Source organism: Pezoporus occidentalis, unplaced genomic scaffold (genome assembly GCF_034315485.1).
Source record: "Pezoporus occidentalis ecotype Australia unplaced genomic scaffold, CSIRO_AGI_Poc_V1 ctg224, whole genome shotgun sequence".
Classification (NCBI taxonomy): domain Eukaryota; kingdom Metazoa; phylum Chordata; class Aves; order Psittaciformes; family Psittacidae; genus Pezoporus; species Pezoporus occidentalis.
The window spans coordinates 1,178,299-1,193,360 of NW_026914117.1; the positions used below are offsets into that span (position 1 = coordinate 1,178,299).

At 40.6% G+C, this 15,062-nt stretch overlaps 1 protein-coding gene across 3 annotated transcripts in view; it reads right to left on the reverse strand.

Annotated features, from left to right (window-relative positions):
• Window positions 1-15,062, reverse strand: part of NDST4 (N-deacetylase and N-sulfotransferase 4) — a 107,276-nt gene that overhangs the window by 56,225 nt on the left and 35,989 nt on the right. For all 3 annotated transcript variants that reach the window (XR_009965243.1, XR_009965244.1, XM_062620882.1), the window contains exon 3: window positions 536-623. Coding sequence is in view for 1 of the 3 variants with exons in the window: in XM_062620882.1 (XP_062476866.1) it covers window positions 536-623 (88 nt within the window). In the remaining 2 variants the exon portion in view is untranslated. The remainder of the gene's footprint in view (window positions 1-535; window positions 624-15,062) is intronic.

Genomic DNA, 15,062 nt, shown 5'->3' on the forward strand with positions numbered 1-15,062 from the left:
AGAGTGTGAAAGGAGCAGGGTTTCAATACAAATTTCTTTTCATTTTGTTTTCTTTTACCATCCCTCTTGCAGACCACTGACAGAGATGAGCTTTACAGTCATAACAAAATGTTGTGCCTCCCATTCAAACACTTCTGCCTTTTCAGAGGTTGAGAGACATGATTTTTGCTATCTTTTGTATTTTATCACATCTATCATACTGGAAAAACTGAAGTATGTCTTCTGTGCTGTCCTATCTTTAGTGAAATTATAGATATCTTAGCAGCTACTTTGCCTCCTTTATAACTCCAAGATTTACTACCACACATCTTTCAGAAAAGCACCTAAGGACTTCTATATTTTCCAGAGAAGCTCATACATAGCTTTGCCCCTTTGGACACTGAATTAGACACTGATGCTAAAATGGTGGAGCATGTTATTTCCCACTGCTTCAATGAGTCAACATGTTTCTTAAAAAGGGCATATTTAAAGCAAGGTTTAAAATCCTGATACCTATTTAACTGTCACTACCTGAAAGCATGAAGTTCCTTCTTACCTGTGTGGTAAAATTTTCCTGAAAATCCAAGGTTGAAGGTAAAATTTGCAACCTGAGTGCGCAGTAAATTTTGAGTCTCTAGTAAAGCCTGAAATAAATAAGAAATTAACATGCATTTAGAAAAATGAGTATTATTTTTTGAAATGCCTCATTTTACAAGTTATGTCCTATTGAGGAGATACAAAAAAGAAGACCCTGTTAAATGTTTCGCATTTTATTTTGGGCTCGTTCTTTTTTATGACTATTACAGTGAGCTGAATTTGTTCTATCAGTGTTTGATGGTCTTGCAATGCTAGTAATAGTACCTAAGTACCAAAGGTGGTGATAGTTCTGTACATCGGACCAAGGTACTGAACACTGTTTGCAGTGATCTATGGCAGGACTTGAATTCCATCATTCAGATATACTAAATCACTAAGCCACTCATGCTTTGGGCTGTTAATGAAGCTTGATGAAATGTACTTAAAACCCAAAGTAAAGTTAGGAATGCTACTTGCTATTCAAATGTAGAGGTGTTGGGATTTACTTACCTGCAGAAACATTTTTGATTGTGTCTGATTATCAAATTCATGCTAAAGTGTGAATGAGCAAAACTCCAATTTTGACCTATGGCAGAAGCAGTGTTTGTGTCAGAAATGAAAACCCACTTTTTTTAATCTGTCCTCCAAGCAAAAGGTAACACCTGTCTAAGTGACATGGAGGAAATGGGTATTGCTTATAGAAGAAATAGGTGTCTTGGTCACCATTTTTCTTGGACATATTTCCAACTATTAGAGAAAGGATGGTTCAGCCTGCATGAGTTATCTACATTTACTGTTAGTTGTCAGCTCTGCACTGCTGCTAAAGATAGTCTTCGCTGCACAGATATCTGTCTGTTTTCAGTCACCTGCCCACATAATCTGGACGTGCTACATATGTGAGATGGATAGTGCACTTATCTCCCTATTGTGCTTGCCAGTGTTGAATGGGTTATAAGTTCTATTTTCATCAATTTTCTGTGTCTCCATTATGTGGCTCTTGAGAACTTTTCCCATTATCAATTAATAACGTTTCTATTGATTGAATGTTCATGTTCTTGCACAGTTCAAAGACAAAATGAATGCATTGATTTACGCACAGTCTGAGTTCAGCTAATGTTTCCTTTCATTTGAAAAAATAACATTTTGTATGGTCCTTAGTAATTTCACTTAATATTACAGGAAAATAGCTTTACCTTTTTGCTTAACCCACTGGTCTAATTTAAACAACAACAACAACAACAAATTCTACTTATGACCACAATCTAAATGCATATCAAGGCCAGTGTAAATGATGAAACCAGGATTTAAGTGGCTGAGGTGCCAATTGGTGGCCTGTGCAATCATCATCCGGAGTGGAGCCGAACTAAGCAGGTCAGGTTTTGGTGGTCTCATGATTTATCAGATTTCCTTTATATTGCAGTGTTTTGGGAGGTGCTGTCAGCTTCTGTCTGCATTTGCTGTAGGACATTAGCTGTTTAAAGTTACTGACTCCCACCTAATGAGGTATATTGGGCACCCTACATATTGGAGCACAAGCTTCTTCTGAAGCATCATTTGCTAACAGCTGCCTTCTAAAGGGGCATCCCTCAGGTGCCAGGCAGCTTGGGAATGTAACACAGGGTATTGTCAGACTGTGCATCTGCCTTAATTTCTTAAACAGAAACATTTCCTGGGTGTTTAGGAAGATGTAAAACAAATATAGCTGTTATTGGTTACAACAGTCATTGAGCAAATTCCTTCCCTTGCTAACGGAAATCAAGTAATCTAGTGACAGTAAATCTTGTGATTTAGAATTAAATATTAAGATAGCTGTATCATTTACTGCCTATCTTGCCAGGCATTTAGTAAGTGGGTTATTTCAATCCTGTGACAATTTCATATATGGGGCTATATTTACATAATATAAAACAACTAAATGTTCACTAAAATGTAAAACTATAGGATCAACCCCACTGTTAGCAAAGACATGGAGAAAAATCCCCAGTTGGTAAAAGCTGGCACTAAATTGACACCATTAAATTCACAAACATGGAATCTGAGTCATTGTATTTAGAACATAATTTTCCAAGCAATCTAGAGCATTTTATAGATGTTGAGAAAGACTGATGGTCTGAGCAAAATCAATTCAATTTTCCTTTGAGAAATGAACATCTTGAGAAATTATCATCACTTAACATACAGTATAAGAAGGTACATGAAACAAATATCACTATATCTTGTTGATTTTTCTCTTTTGATTTCCCTCACACTCACATCTCAATAACATGACAGATCTGTGAGATAGGGAGATGCCTTCCAGCCTGGTGTAGTCTCTTTAAAACTACAGAGCAAGAATTAAGATGTAAATCCTGTAACCTGCAGTGTGTCAAGCATTCTCTGTCAGAAGGGCAAATGTGTAACTCAAACTGGATTTTGCTTGGTCCTAGAGATTTTTTTTTATTTCAATTTCTTTATATGCATATTAATTTCTATAATATGCAGCTAAACTTCATTTTCATGACCTTACCTGATTTTGATAATGAGAAGGTATTTTCAGCTAGTCAGTCCAAACATATTTTGTCATTACTTTCCGGGGGAGGGGGGGGGGTTAATGTCTTCCACATTCTTAATCTAAAAAAGCAGTCTCTGTTGATGTGATTAGAGTCTGCTTTCCCTATTTTTAAAAAACGTATATTCAAACAAAATTGCTACTGACTCATACTTCCTTCAATGGTAATTTTGCACCATAGATAATGAGAGCTTTTGTCTCCTGTAGGTACAGACTTTAAGGGCAAGCAGCATAGAAAAGTACCATAGCAGGAGAAGAGCAGACAACTTTCTTCCTCTTGCATTCTCCCAGGTGGGTGAATTTGAACCCCTGCTTGTTTGCCTGTTTGTGAGGACAGCTGCAAACACTGCTGCGCAGGCAGTCCTGTGGTTCCTGGATGAAGCAGGATGCAGGAGCTGCACATCCCTGGCATTCAGTGCCCAACACCTTTCTGGGATTTGCGCAGCCTTCCTGTGAGGTGCAAGGTGTTTATTTTATTCTGAAGGGTTTGCAAGATGCAGAAGGGCTATTGAATTTTAACAGCTGGAAATCCTATCCAATGCCAAGCGCAAACACGTTTGTTCACATTCTGCCTGGTCCTGCTGTGCTGTCCCCAGCTCCCTTCGGCAGTCCTCATTCCCCTCTCTCACCTCTATCCCATGCTGACCTCAGGACTCTGCTGCCAGCCCTGAGGGAGAGGTGGTAGGGACTGTCCACAACTTCAGCAGAAGAAAAATTCATACAGATGGGGGGAGTGAGAGGGTGGGGGTTGGAGGGAAGAGCATGGCAAATCTAATTTTGTAGAAAATATTTTTCTCCTAAATATTTCATGTGATCACAGTATTTAAGTTATCTCTACCAGTATGTGTCTTTTCCTCAGAGTTGGTGGGATTGCCTTTTTTCCTCTGAGTACTGGAGCTTAAAAGAGATGTAAGTGGAGGAAAGCATGTGAGAACACAATTAGTGTTCCCCATTGAACTCATAGGGGTATGTTAAAGCAACAGCTGGAACTCACTGTTGCTTTAGTTTCAGACAGTTAAATAGATCATGCTAAATAATTATTCTTCCCCGTGGAAAGAACCATGGAGCACACCTGCACATGGACAAAGAGGCCTATCTCACTGACAGGCTAAGTAAACTATGGGGCTTTTTTTGCAGTAAATCAAGCCATTTTTTCAAATACAAAACCTTAATTGCCTGAAGTCTCTCAAAACTTGTGGGTTTCATTTTATTAATTGATTCTTTGCTTTGTCAATGAGGCTTCTCTCTGACAGCCACAAGATACAGTTTCTTCTTTATATTGCATTTACATTCAGCAGTCTTTGCTGTTAATCCATATAAATACCTTTTGTAGAGTTGAAGTTACAGTGTCTTCATAATTGGTGCATCTATTAAGAAGAAGTGATATTTTCCTCTATGTCCTTGTTAATTAGAACTCTACCCTACATTTACATAATAAACTTTTTGGGGTAATATCTGCAGTAGCATTTTGTGCCTAATAAGAAGCAATTTGCTTTCCTTTATTAAGTACATTAAAACTGCATACCCAGACATCAGTGACTGTAAACATTTGATTCTGCTTAAATTTAATGCACCAAGGCATTTTGCTCTGCCATATTAGGTTTATTTATGTGCTATGTTCTGGATTGTTAGCTGCTAATGAGGCTTCCGCTCTTATTGCTCTGAGGCCTGAACACTAACCTCATTTTAATGAGTTCATTATTTGCTGCCTTCTGAATGGAAGACAACAAATTTTCCTTTTAATTAAAGGTCAAAACACCTCTGGCTAAGGAAAGTGTAGAGGTTATCAAATCCTTAGAGAAGGTAAAAGAATGACTTTTTCTAATTTTGATGGCAGGCATGGGAAGGCTGGCTGAGGTAGAAGGTGTTTCTCTGGGGACCAAAACTCCAAAGCTAAGTGATAATGACACTAAAACGTGGTACTAGACTTCCCAAGACTGTAAAAACAAAAAAAAAACCAAACCCAACAAACCCAAAGCAAACCCTGAAAGTCACCTAAAGTAATGAAAGAGGCTTTACTCCTAACCTAAAGGTCTTCCTGGATCAATACTGCTGCTAAAGCATGAGCCGTTCTTTGCATATGCAAGGATTTGTAGTGTGCAGAGGACACAGGCCAGATTAATTATACCAGCAAAGGTTAATCTCATATTTCTTATCGGGGAAAGTGAGGTGAATGTGATCAATACTGGGGGCTTTCTGTGGGGAGCCAAAGGTATAGGCAACAGTGTGTGTGTCTGTGCAAATGCACATAAAAGGGATTGGTGATCCATTTCTTTGAAAATAGAGAGCGGAAACTTTAGCCAGACCAAAAAAGGATTGAATACAGGAATTAATACACAGAGTCTTGTCCTTCGTCCAGCATTTTATACCTGGTCATCATCTTAAAGGAAGGCTAACAGATTTTGGTTCATGTGCCCCTCATTCCAGAAACTGCTCACATCACAGGTAATAGTGTTAGAGAAAGGGAGAATATTTGGGAAAGAAGGGACCAGTGTCTGTGAGAATAGTTGGTGAAAACTTAAAATCTGTTTTTGGAGGAAAATCCTAACACCTTGTGAAACACAGAGATTGTTTAGCATGAAGACTGACATTGTCAAAATGTCCTTCTAGCAGCTCTAAACATTATTTCTGTAAAAAAAAACTAGATTCCTGACTTTGGCTTGTGTTTTAGGGACCTTCCCAGAGTTGCTGAACATGTCCAAGAGCATCAGGAGAGGCCTAGGAGGGACCCAAGGTTTGCAGGACTCAAAATTACCCCAGTGTGGAGCAGGAAGCCAAGCATTTCTTTCAGGGCTCCTGGTCATGTATGTGGCCTCCCAGAGGCAATACTGCGAATGTGAATTTTGGAAGCCAGCAAAACCTTAAGGTTTATGTCTCTGTTGCAGGGATCTCTGTGGTCCTGTGCCAAGGGGCCCCAGCCTACAGGGCAGTCCACTACATGGAGCTGCCTAAGAAAACATGATACCAAGTTACTTCATGGCCAGTCTGTATGGACTGCACAATTCGGAGAGCAGAGGAGAAATGTTGTAGTTCTTCCTACAGTTTAGAAGGAGATCAAGGGAAGGAGGGGAAGTTTGATATTTCTACTCTTCAGTGTAACTATAATTTGCTGTCATCATGAATTATTTTGTTTTCACAGACTCATTCTAGGAAGCGCTTCTGGTGCGGGAGGATGTGCCAGTGTCTGGCATGTTAGGGCTGCATGACCAAGGTTACATTGCCCCATCACCATCCTGAGGGATATGACTGATAATCTTGTCAAAAATGGGCTAACTTGCCATTACTCAAAGTCATCATTAATTTGGGAATGGATCCTAGCACTGGACAGTGATTCCACTGCTGCAGGTTTGTTTTTTTTCTGTCATATGTGTGTGCATAAAGTATATATATATATATATATATATATGATTATTATATACACATTTATTTATACGTACAGCAGAAATAAAGTATGTGCAAATATAGAAACGTAGATAAATCAGTAAAACTTTTTATACATGATGTTTGTATGCATTGCATAGTAAAAAGGTTTTTTGCCTGGGACAGGTTGCCCAGAAACGGTGAGGAATCTCTGTCCTTTGAGATATGATCTGATATAACTTTGAAGTTACCTCTGCTTTGAGCGGGGGTTTAGACTAGATCACTTCCAGAAATCCCTTCTAACCAAAATTATGTTAAGATTTGATGACAGTTTTGCCTGGATTTTTCACTTCAAGACAGTTTTGTCAGGCTTGTTAATAATACCAAGAAGCCTTCTAATGCATTTATTCATTTCTGTTCTTAACATCTGTCCTTAATGCTTTTGCAGTTATATAGCCTGAGGTTCATTCCCAAGCTGCTCTGTGAAATTTGATGGTGGTCTGTGGGAAGTTGGAGAACTACAGAGTAGTAGTTTTGCTCTTTATTTCCAGCTGCAAGTTTGTAGAGAAAAAAAAAAAAAGCAGTACTTTCAGCAGTGCTTTTTCCACTGCGAGCAGCTGCTGTCAGTATGTGATTTTTGATTGCCTCTTCCTGCTCCCTCACACAAATTTATGCTAAAAAAAAATATCTGACAATGCCTTATGTGGTCATGGCAATCCTCAAAGCAAATGCAATATTTGTAGGACTACCATGAAATAGTAATTATCACAATAACTATCATCAAAATGATATGAAAAAGCTAGTTACTGTTTTTCTGACAGGAAAACCAAATTTAAAAACAAACAAAAAAAAAGAAGAGATATCTAGCCTGGCATCACTGACAGGGTCACTGCAAAGCCAGGACTCTAGGTTCCTAAGTTTTTAGATTTCAGTTTGGAGCACAAATTTCTGCCATAAGGGGGACAATGAAATCAGTTGTATCTGTACTTCTTAAAACCTAACTCTGAGAAATTTATAATGCCAGTGAAGCTGAGTCATTGATTCCTGTGTGGTGAGGATTTCAGCCCACTTTGCATGCTTGTAACAGAATTCTAAATCAGAAATGTCTTTCATACTGTAATATAGGTATTATAAAGAATTCACATTAATGACTAGATTTTGAAAGGAGTTTTGGGGTTAGTCAAAACTTTAATGGGATTTTGGGATCCCATTTGGCTACACCAAACCTGATTTGAATAGCTGTTAACCAGGCCCCAGATCAATGGACAGCTCTCAACCCTCACAGATTTACATTCCCTCTTCAGACACCTTTTGCCCAGGAAATTCCCAGTGCTGGCTGCAAACCACTCACTGCAGCCAGTGGGGCAAGCAGCACTTTGGCCATTGTCCTACCTTCCTGAGATGTGGGACTTCACTTTTTTTTTTTTTTAATTTATTTCTGTGAAGTACTATGCTAATCTGTAATGCTATATAAATAATTAATAGGGAGGGCTCTGGTGATGCTGAACACAGCCAGCTCTGTCTGCAGATCTATTTTTTATTATAGAGCTACTCCTTGAGTCTGTTTAGCATTTCCCTTGATTAGCTGTCTTAGTGTGAGGTCTGAGAGGATATGTGGGTTTATTTGAAGTGAGAAAAAAACCCTCATGTTTTGCTTTCATATGTAATATGCTTATTGCAAACAGCAAAATTCATTTTTCCTTTATGAGTGGAATATCCAGTTTGTCAGATCTACTTCTGCTGCCACTTTGTGACCAAACCTAAAGTCAAGAAACTGTCCAGAGTCTAATTGCATGTAATTCATCACAGAGGAATGCATCTGTTCCAGTAAATGTTCTGGTAGTTTGAGATGAATTAGATGAATCTGGTGATGTAACAAGTTTACTATCTACTCATGACTAACTGACTAATAACATCACCTAAGAACTCAGAAAGCTTTTGGTTAAGTATTACAGGAGAGTTGATGCTAGGACAGCTACACAGGTACCCTGGCATTGAGAGCACCTTGCCCAACTACACTCGTGAGGGTACATGAATAAATAAATAGCCATGGCAATTATTCAGTCTCTCTTCTTGGGAAAAGGGATTCATAGCCAACCATCTTGTACTTGTTAGAAGATCTAGCAACAAAAATCTCAAATGAAGAGCAAGGGGACAGTCTAACAGGGCAAAAAGTATGAATTAAGAATAATGAATAAAGAGCACTAATGAAAAGCAGGGTTTCTTTTAAGCAGGATGAGTCAGTAGGATAGCTTCCAATTCTCCAGCCATATCTGGCTGGGGAAGATCAAAGGCATTAGGCATGGTGGTGATCAGCCACAGGCACTGCTTCTGGTACTGTAGGAGCAGGGTATGGCTGCACTGGTTACCTGCTAGCAGTGATTGCTGTGTTGGTGTTACTGCCACAAAGATTTATGGCCTATTTGGGAAATCACTGAGGGTCTTTAATATAAATAACTAAATAACTACTGACTTTGAAGGACTTTTTAGGAATACTAATGAAATCTACTGGCAAATCCTGGAAAGGTTAAAACTAGCACATGCCCAAGCTGAGAACATGTGGCACTTCCCTGTGGCTGGGGGTTAGAGTTTGCTGGCACTAGCCCTGCTACTGGCCTGCTGCTGTCCCTGCAGGTTGAATGCAGTAGGGACAGGAGCCAGGGGCACTTTCAGCAGAGCAGTGAATGGGCTTAAAGCTTATTTCTTGTCAATTCTGATTTTTCAAAAGCTTAAGCATTTTCAGCAGAAGAAATCTCTTGAAGAAAGCTCCAGCTCCCATGCTCCCTACAGCTGCATTTCTGCTTGTCCCATACAACAGCTGCACAAAGAGACACTTTTTGCATCTTGCCCTGTATCCATGTCTGCACAAGGCAGGTGGGGTTTGTTCATCTGCAATTCTTTTGGAATGCTAGCATGAGAGAGGCCAGAATGCAGAGGCAGAACTGTCATCTAGATCCAATCAATCACAGAAAAAAAACCCAACACTAAAATAAGTAATGAAAGGGCAAACCATTCCATCTCAAAGCTTTACAGGGACAATGTCTAGATTTAAAATAGTATGTTAATTAAAAATTCATGTTCACTGATCGGGATCCTGTTGCAGCAAACTGTGCTGGTGTCAGTCATTGTGCTGCACCTTATTAATAGTAAAACACAGAGACTAGTACTTACACTTAAGTAATTTTTTGGGCTGTGCCAAAAAAAAGAACAAAGTCTCCCCTTCTTTGGCACAATACAAATAGAGTAAAAGACAAGTGACACTGACAACTGTATTTTCTTTGAGTTGTATATGCTTTTTTTCCTCTTGTTTCTTGGTTGTTCAGAATTGCTTCTTTAAGCAAAAGCAAAAAAAAAAACAACCCCCCCCCCCCAAAAAAAAAAACAAACAACAAATGAACAAAAACACCCACCCCAACCAAAACCAACAAGAAAAAGAAAACCCAACCTGGTATTAGTGGGCACTCAATTGTTATAAGTTATTTAAGGGATGGACTAATGGAGGCTACTTTATTTATCTTCTTTAATTTCTGGATTTGGATGTACTAAGGTTTAATCAGAGTGGTTTTCTGCTCCTTTACTGCTCTTGAAAATTATTTACTTAGGTAGCTTGTCATAAAAATAAAAATTCTTTCGAGTTCTCGTCATGGATATTTATCTCAAAATTCTGAACTCCTACCAGCAATCTCAAATGTCTACTTTAAATTTACTGCTTAAAACCTGACATATATACTTTGTGGAGGAATTAAGTTTTTTTTTTCAACAGACATTCAATCATAAAAGAGAGATCGGAACAGAGGTGATATATATAGAGTTCAGGTCTGTCCTTCAGTTTTCAGAACGGGTGTGTTTGCACGATGATGGATATAAACAGTGACTTTAAGAGGGTACTTCCATATGTTTAAATGAAGAGCTTCTAAAGCTTTTGGACTGGGAGGTGAACAAGGAAACTGCTGCAGTCTCTGATTTCTCTGTTCCTGTTCCTGCTATTACTGGTAAAAAATGGGAATATCCAAAATATCCAAATAAAGGAGCAGAAATACGGCTCTCCAGCATTTTTCGGTCTGTGAACAGATATTTTTAAATTCTGACTTTTCCAATTTTGTCTTTCTTATTAATTGCTATGTTTCCTTATAACCCCTTCTAAAGAATGCAATGAGAATCACAAATAATTCACTCATACCATTTCTTTATACTTTTCACACCACTTCTAGCACTTCAGGGCAAGCCAGTGCATCCCAAATGCCCTGAGAAGGGAAGACGACTGGCTGCTTCCTGGACTGTGGAAAAGGCCCTGAGCAAGGGTAGTAGCTGCCTCCTCACCCCAGCAGTGGGAGTTCTGGCAGGGTATTTGAGCCACCAGAAAGAAAAAGACGGTTTGGGTGAACTTCCAACTGGCTGATGGAGCTCATCCCTTTCTGGATGCCGCTAAATCATTGCTGACAGGGATGACTTCTCTCCAGGGCTTCTAAAACTGCTTCTAACAACCTTTCTTTGGTATTGCTATGCCTTGAATTCTCCCAAGCATCATGCATCTGTGAAGTATTTCCTGTTAGAAAGGTATGCTTGGCTGTCTTCAAGGTCCTCATTTCTGCTTTTCTAAATTACACAGGATGAATGCTGTGATATGCTGTAAGTACAGAAAGAGAATTATTTGGGAGAGTAAACATTTCTAGCAAGCATTTTTTAATCAGAAAGTGGTTACTGATGTCTTATACTACATGTTTTCTTGGCTTTATTGGAAGAGAATGGGAACGTAATTTTGAAATTTCTTATTCTTTTCCCCAGATTATCATTTGAATGAGAACACATTCCTGTGGTATATGGAGCCTTCCACAGGGAATGGTTTTTGGTGAAAAATTCAGCCCACACCCTAGAGGAAAGGTATGTCTTCCAAGCAAAATATGTCTGATAACAATAATAACAGTATTTCTAATCTTTGTCATCCCTTTTTAGGTCTCACAATAGTTGAAATTTTTCTTTTTTCATTTTTTCTCTGTTCTCACATATATAAGAACACCATCTGTCAGTCTTTATGGTGACCAAGTTTCTAGCAGTTAAGACGGTGAAGAAAGCTAAGCTCAACAGCAAATTAGGTGCTTGCATAGTATTATCTCAGAAAATAAAAGATGCATAGAAAGAGGGGTAGGGGGATATGTTTGTATTGTTTTTCATTTTAAAAAATTCCTATTTCAAAGCCATTCACATGTATTTTGGTGGTAGGCAGAAAGTGGCATTACTAAGCCAGTTGCTTTTGATCATAGTCATTATAGGTAGTACTTTTCTCTCTAAATAATTCTATTGAAAACTGTATAGCTACTTGCAGTATAAAGTATGAATCAGTGTAACTTATGATCATTAAACTGAGAAAAATATATTCAGCAAAATATCAACCTTTTAGTTATAGGTGTTACGCTAAGTTTCTACTCATTTCTGACATGAGAGGTTCTATTACTCTCCTAGGTATGGAGAAGTGCCATATTTTATATGAGAAGGTGTCCTGGGTTCAGCAGTAGCAGTCATGTTTCTCCTTCGTGGTAGCTGGTGCAGTGCTGTGTTTTGACGTCCAGCCTGGGAACAATGTTGGTGAAACCGATGTTTCTGGTTGTTGCTAAGTGATGTTTACCCTGACCAAGGACTTTGTGAGGCTCATGCTCTGACAGGGAGGAGGGGAAGCTGTGAGGAAGCAGAGACAGGGCGCCTGACCCAGGCTAGCCAAGGAGGTATTCCATACCACAGCACGTCATGGCCGGGGTGGGGGGTAACTGGGAGTTACCCAGAAGGACACGGGCTTCCTGGTGGGACTCGTTTCTTGGCCGGTGTTATCGTATTCTCTTCCCTTGTTATTTTCTCTTATCATTGTTGTCATTGGTGGTAGCGGTGGTGATTTGTGTTGTACATTGGTTGCTGGACTGTTCTTGTCTCAACCCGTAGGAGTTGCACTCTTTCGATCCTCCTCCCCGTTCCTCCGGGAGCAGGGAAGGGGGAGAGCCCCGGTGGGGGGGGGGGCCTTGATTGCTGTCATCCCGGCACCACTCACTGGGAGTGAGTGAACAAGTTGCCTGACTGGGTTTAAACCACGACAGTTCTTTTTGGTGCCCAACGTGGGGCACGAGGGTTGAGATAACAACAGATCTGACTGGATTAATAGTCACTCGTCACAATGCTGATTTATTGGCTCTCAAGGTTGTTCCTCTTGATCTCACAGTTGCAGTATATCATATCTTACTTCCATCTGGTATTTGCTGTATTAGTGTTTTTCAAGTGTGGGGCTTGGGCTAAGGTTTTTGTCTCACTGTACTTTATGGTAATGACTTGTAATACAATAGAATCATTGATCATGAAACTGATCTGGCTTATGTTCCCAGTGTGGTCACCACCTTTATACTTTGGGAGGTATACAATAGAAGTGCTTAGCAATTACACATCTTTTTTCTCCTTCTCAGGTGCTCAACCTGTGAAGGAGACATCCTTTTACCCTCCCAGTCATCCCCCCAGACCATATACATTTGAGAGTTTTGAAGTTTTTGAATGGCCTTTTAATGCTGTTGAGACTTGTTTGCTGATTGTGATGGGAATCACCATGCTAGCACGCATACAGAGTGTGTTTTGCCCACGACTGATTTCAAGAGTTAAGCAGAGCAACTGGCAAAGCAGAGGTAAACCCATCTGGGCTGCTGCACTGTGGAAAGATATTGCTACCCCGGTGCAGAACCTGGTGGTGAAGGTACGTCATGTAGATGCCCATGTACGCAAGAGTCGGGCCACTGAGGAACACCAGAACAACCAACAAGTGGATAAAGCGGCTAAGATTGAAGTGGCTCAGATGGACTTAGATTGGCAACATAAAGGTGAATTATTTTTGGCCCGGTGGGCCCATGACACTTCAGGCCATCAGTGCAGAGATGAAACATATAGATGGGCTCGTGATCGAGGGGTGGACTTAACAATGGACACTATTGCCCAGGTTATTCATGAGTGTGAAACATGTGCTGCAATTAAACAAGCCAAGAGGTTAAAGCCTCTTTGGTATGGAGGACGATGGTTGAAGTATAAATATGGGGAGGCCTGGCAGATTGACTATATCACACTGCCACCAACCCGCCAAGGCAAGCACCATGTGCTTACCATGGTGGAAGCAACCACCGGGTGGCTGGAAACATACGCTGTGCCCCATGCCACTGCCCGGAACACTATCCTGCACCTTGAGAAACAGATTTTGTGGTGACACGGCACCCCACAGAGAATTGAGTCAGACAATGGGACTCATTTCTGGAATAACCTTATAGATATTTGTGCCAAAGAGCATGGCATTGAGTGGGTATATCACATCCCCTACCATGCACCAGCCTCTGGGAAAATTGAATGGTACAATGGGCTGTTAAAAACTACACTGAGAGCAATGGGTGGGGGAACTTTCAAGCATTGGGATACACACTTACCTAAGGCCACCTGGTTGGTCAACACCAGAGGATCTGCCAACAGGGCTGGCCCAGCCCAGTCAGAACTTTTACATATTGTAGAGGGGGACAAAGTTCCTGTGGTGCATATGAAGAATTTGCTGGGGAAGACAGTCTGGGTTATTCCTGCTTCAGGTAAAGGCAAACCCACTCGTGGGATTGCTTTTGCTCAGGGACCTGCATATACTTGGTGGGTAATGCGGGAAGATGGGGAAGTCCGATATATACCTCAAGGGGATTTGATTTTAGGGGAAAACAGCCAGTAAACTCAATTGTATGCTGTTGCCTGCTGTGTAATACTTTTATAGCCCATCAACTAGATGTCTTCAGGTCACCAGCGACTGGCCCTGACTTCCCTCCAACCATCATCCCAACAGAGAATGAACTTTGATAGAACCGGATGAGTTCCACAGTAAAGGAACGACCAGCATCAGCACGCAAAGATCCAATACTGCACACAGCCTTTCCTGCCCAGAAAGATTGTTACAAGAGATGGAACCTGACATCATGGACCGAATAGACTCGGCAGCATTATAGGGATTGGTCCATGCACTAAGAAAATGATCTTTTTCTCTTGGTCTGTATGTATATGGATGTATATATGTGGGAGAGCAATGGTGTATTGAAAATGTGGGATCTGAGCATGACGTGAATGGTATGGAATAAGGGGTGGATAATGTCCTGGGTTCAGCAGTAGCAGTCATGTTTCTCCTTCGTGGTAGCTGGTGCAGTGCTGTGTTTTGACTTCCAGCCTGGGAGCAATGTTGGTGAAACCGATGTTTTCGGTTGTTGCTAAGTGATGTTTACCCTGACCAAGGACTTTGTGAGGCTCATTCTCTGCCAGGGAGGAGGGGAAGCTGTGAGGAAGCAGAGACGGGGCGCCTGACCCAGGCTAGCCAAGGAGGTATTCCATACCACAGCACGTCATGGCCGGGGTAGGGGGTAACTGGGAGTTACCCTGAAGGACACGGGCTTCCTGGTGGGACTCATTTCTTGGCCGGTGGTATCGTATTCTCTTCCCTTGTTATTTTCTCTTATCATTGTTGTAGCTGATAGTAGCGGTAGTGATTTGTGTTGTACATTGGTTGCTGGACTGTTCTTGTCTCAACCCATAGGAGTTGCACTCTTTCGATCCTCCTCCC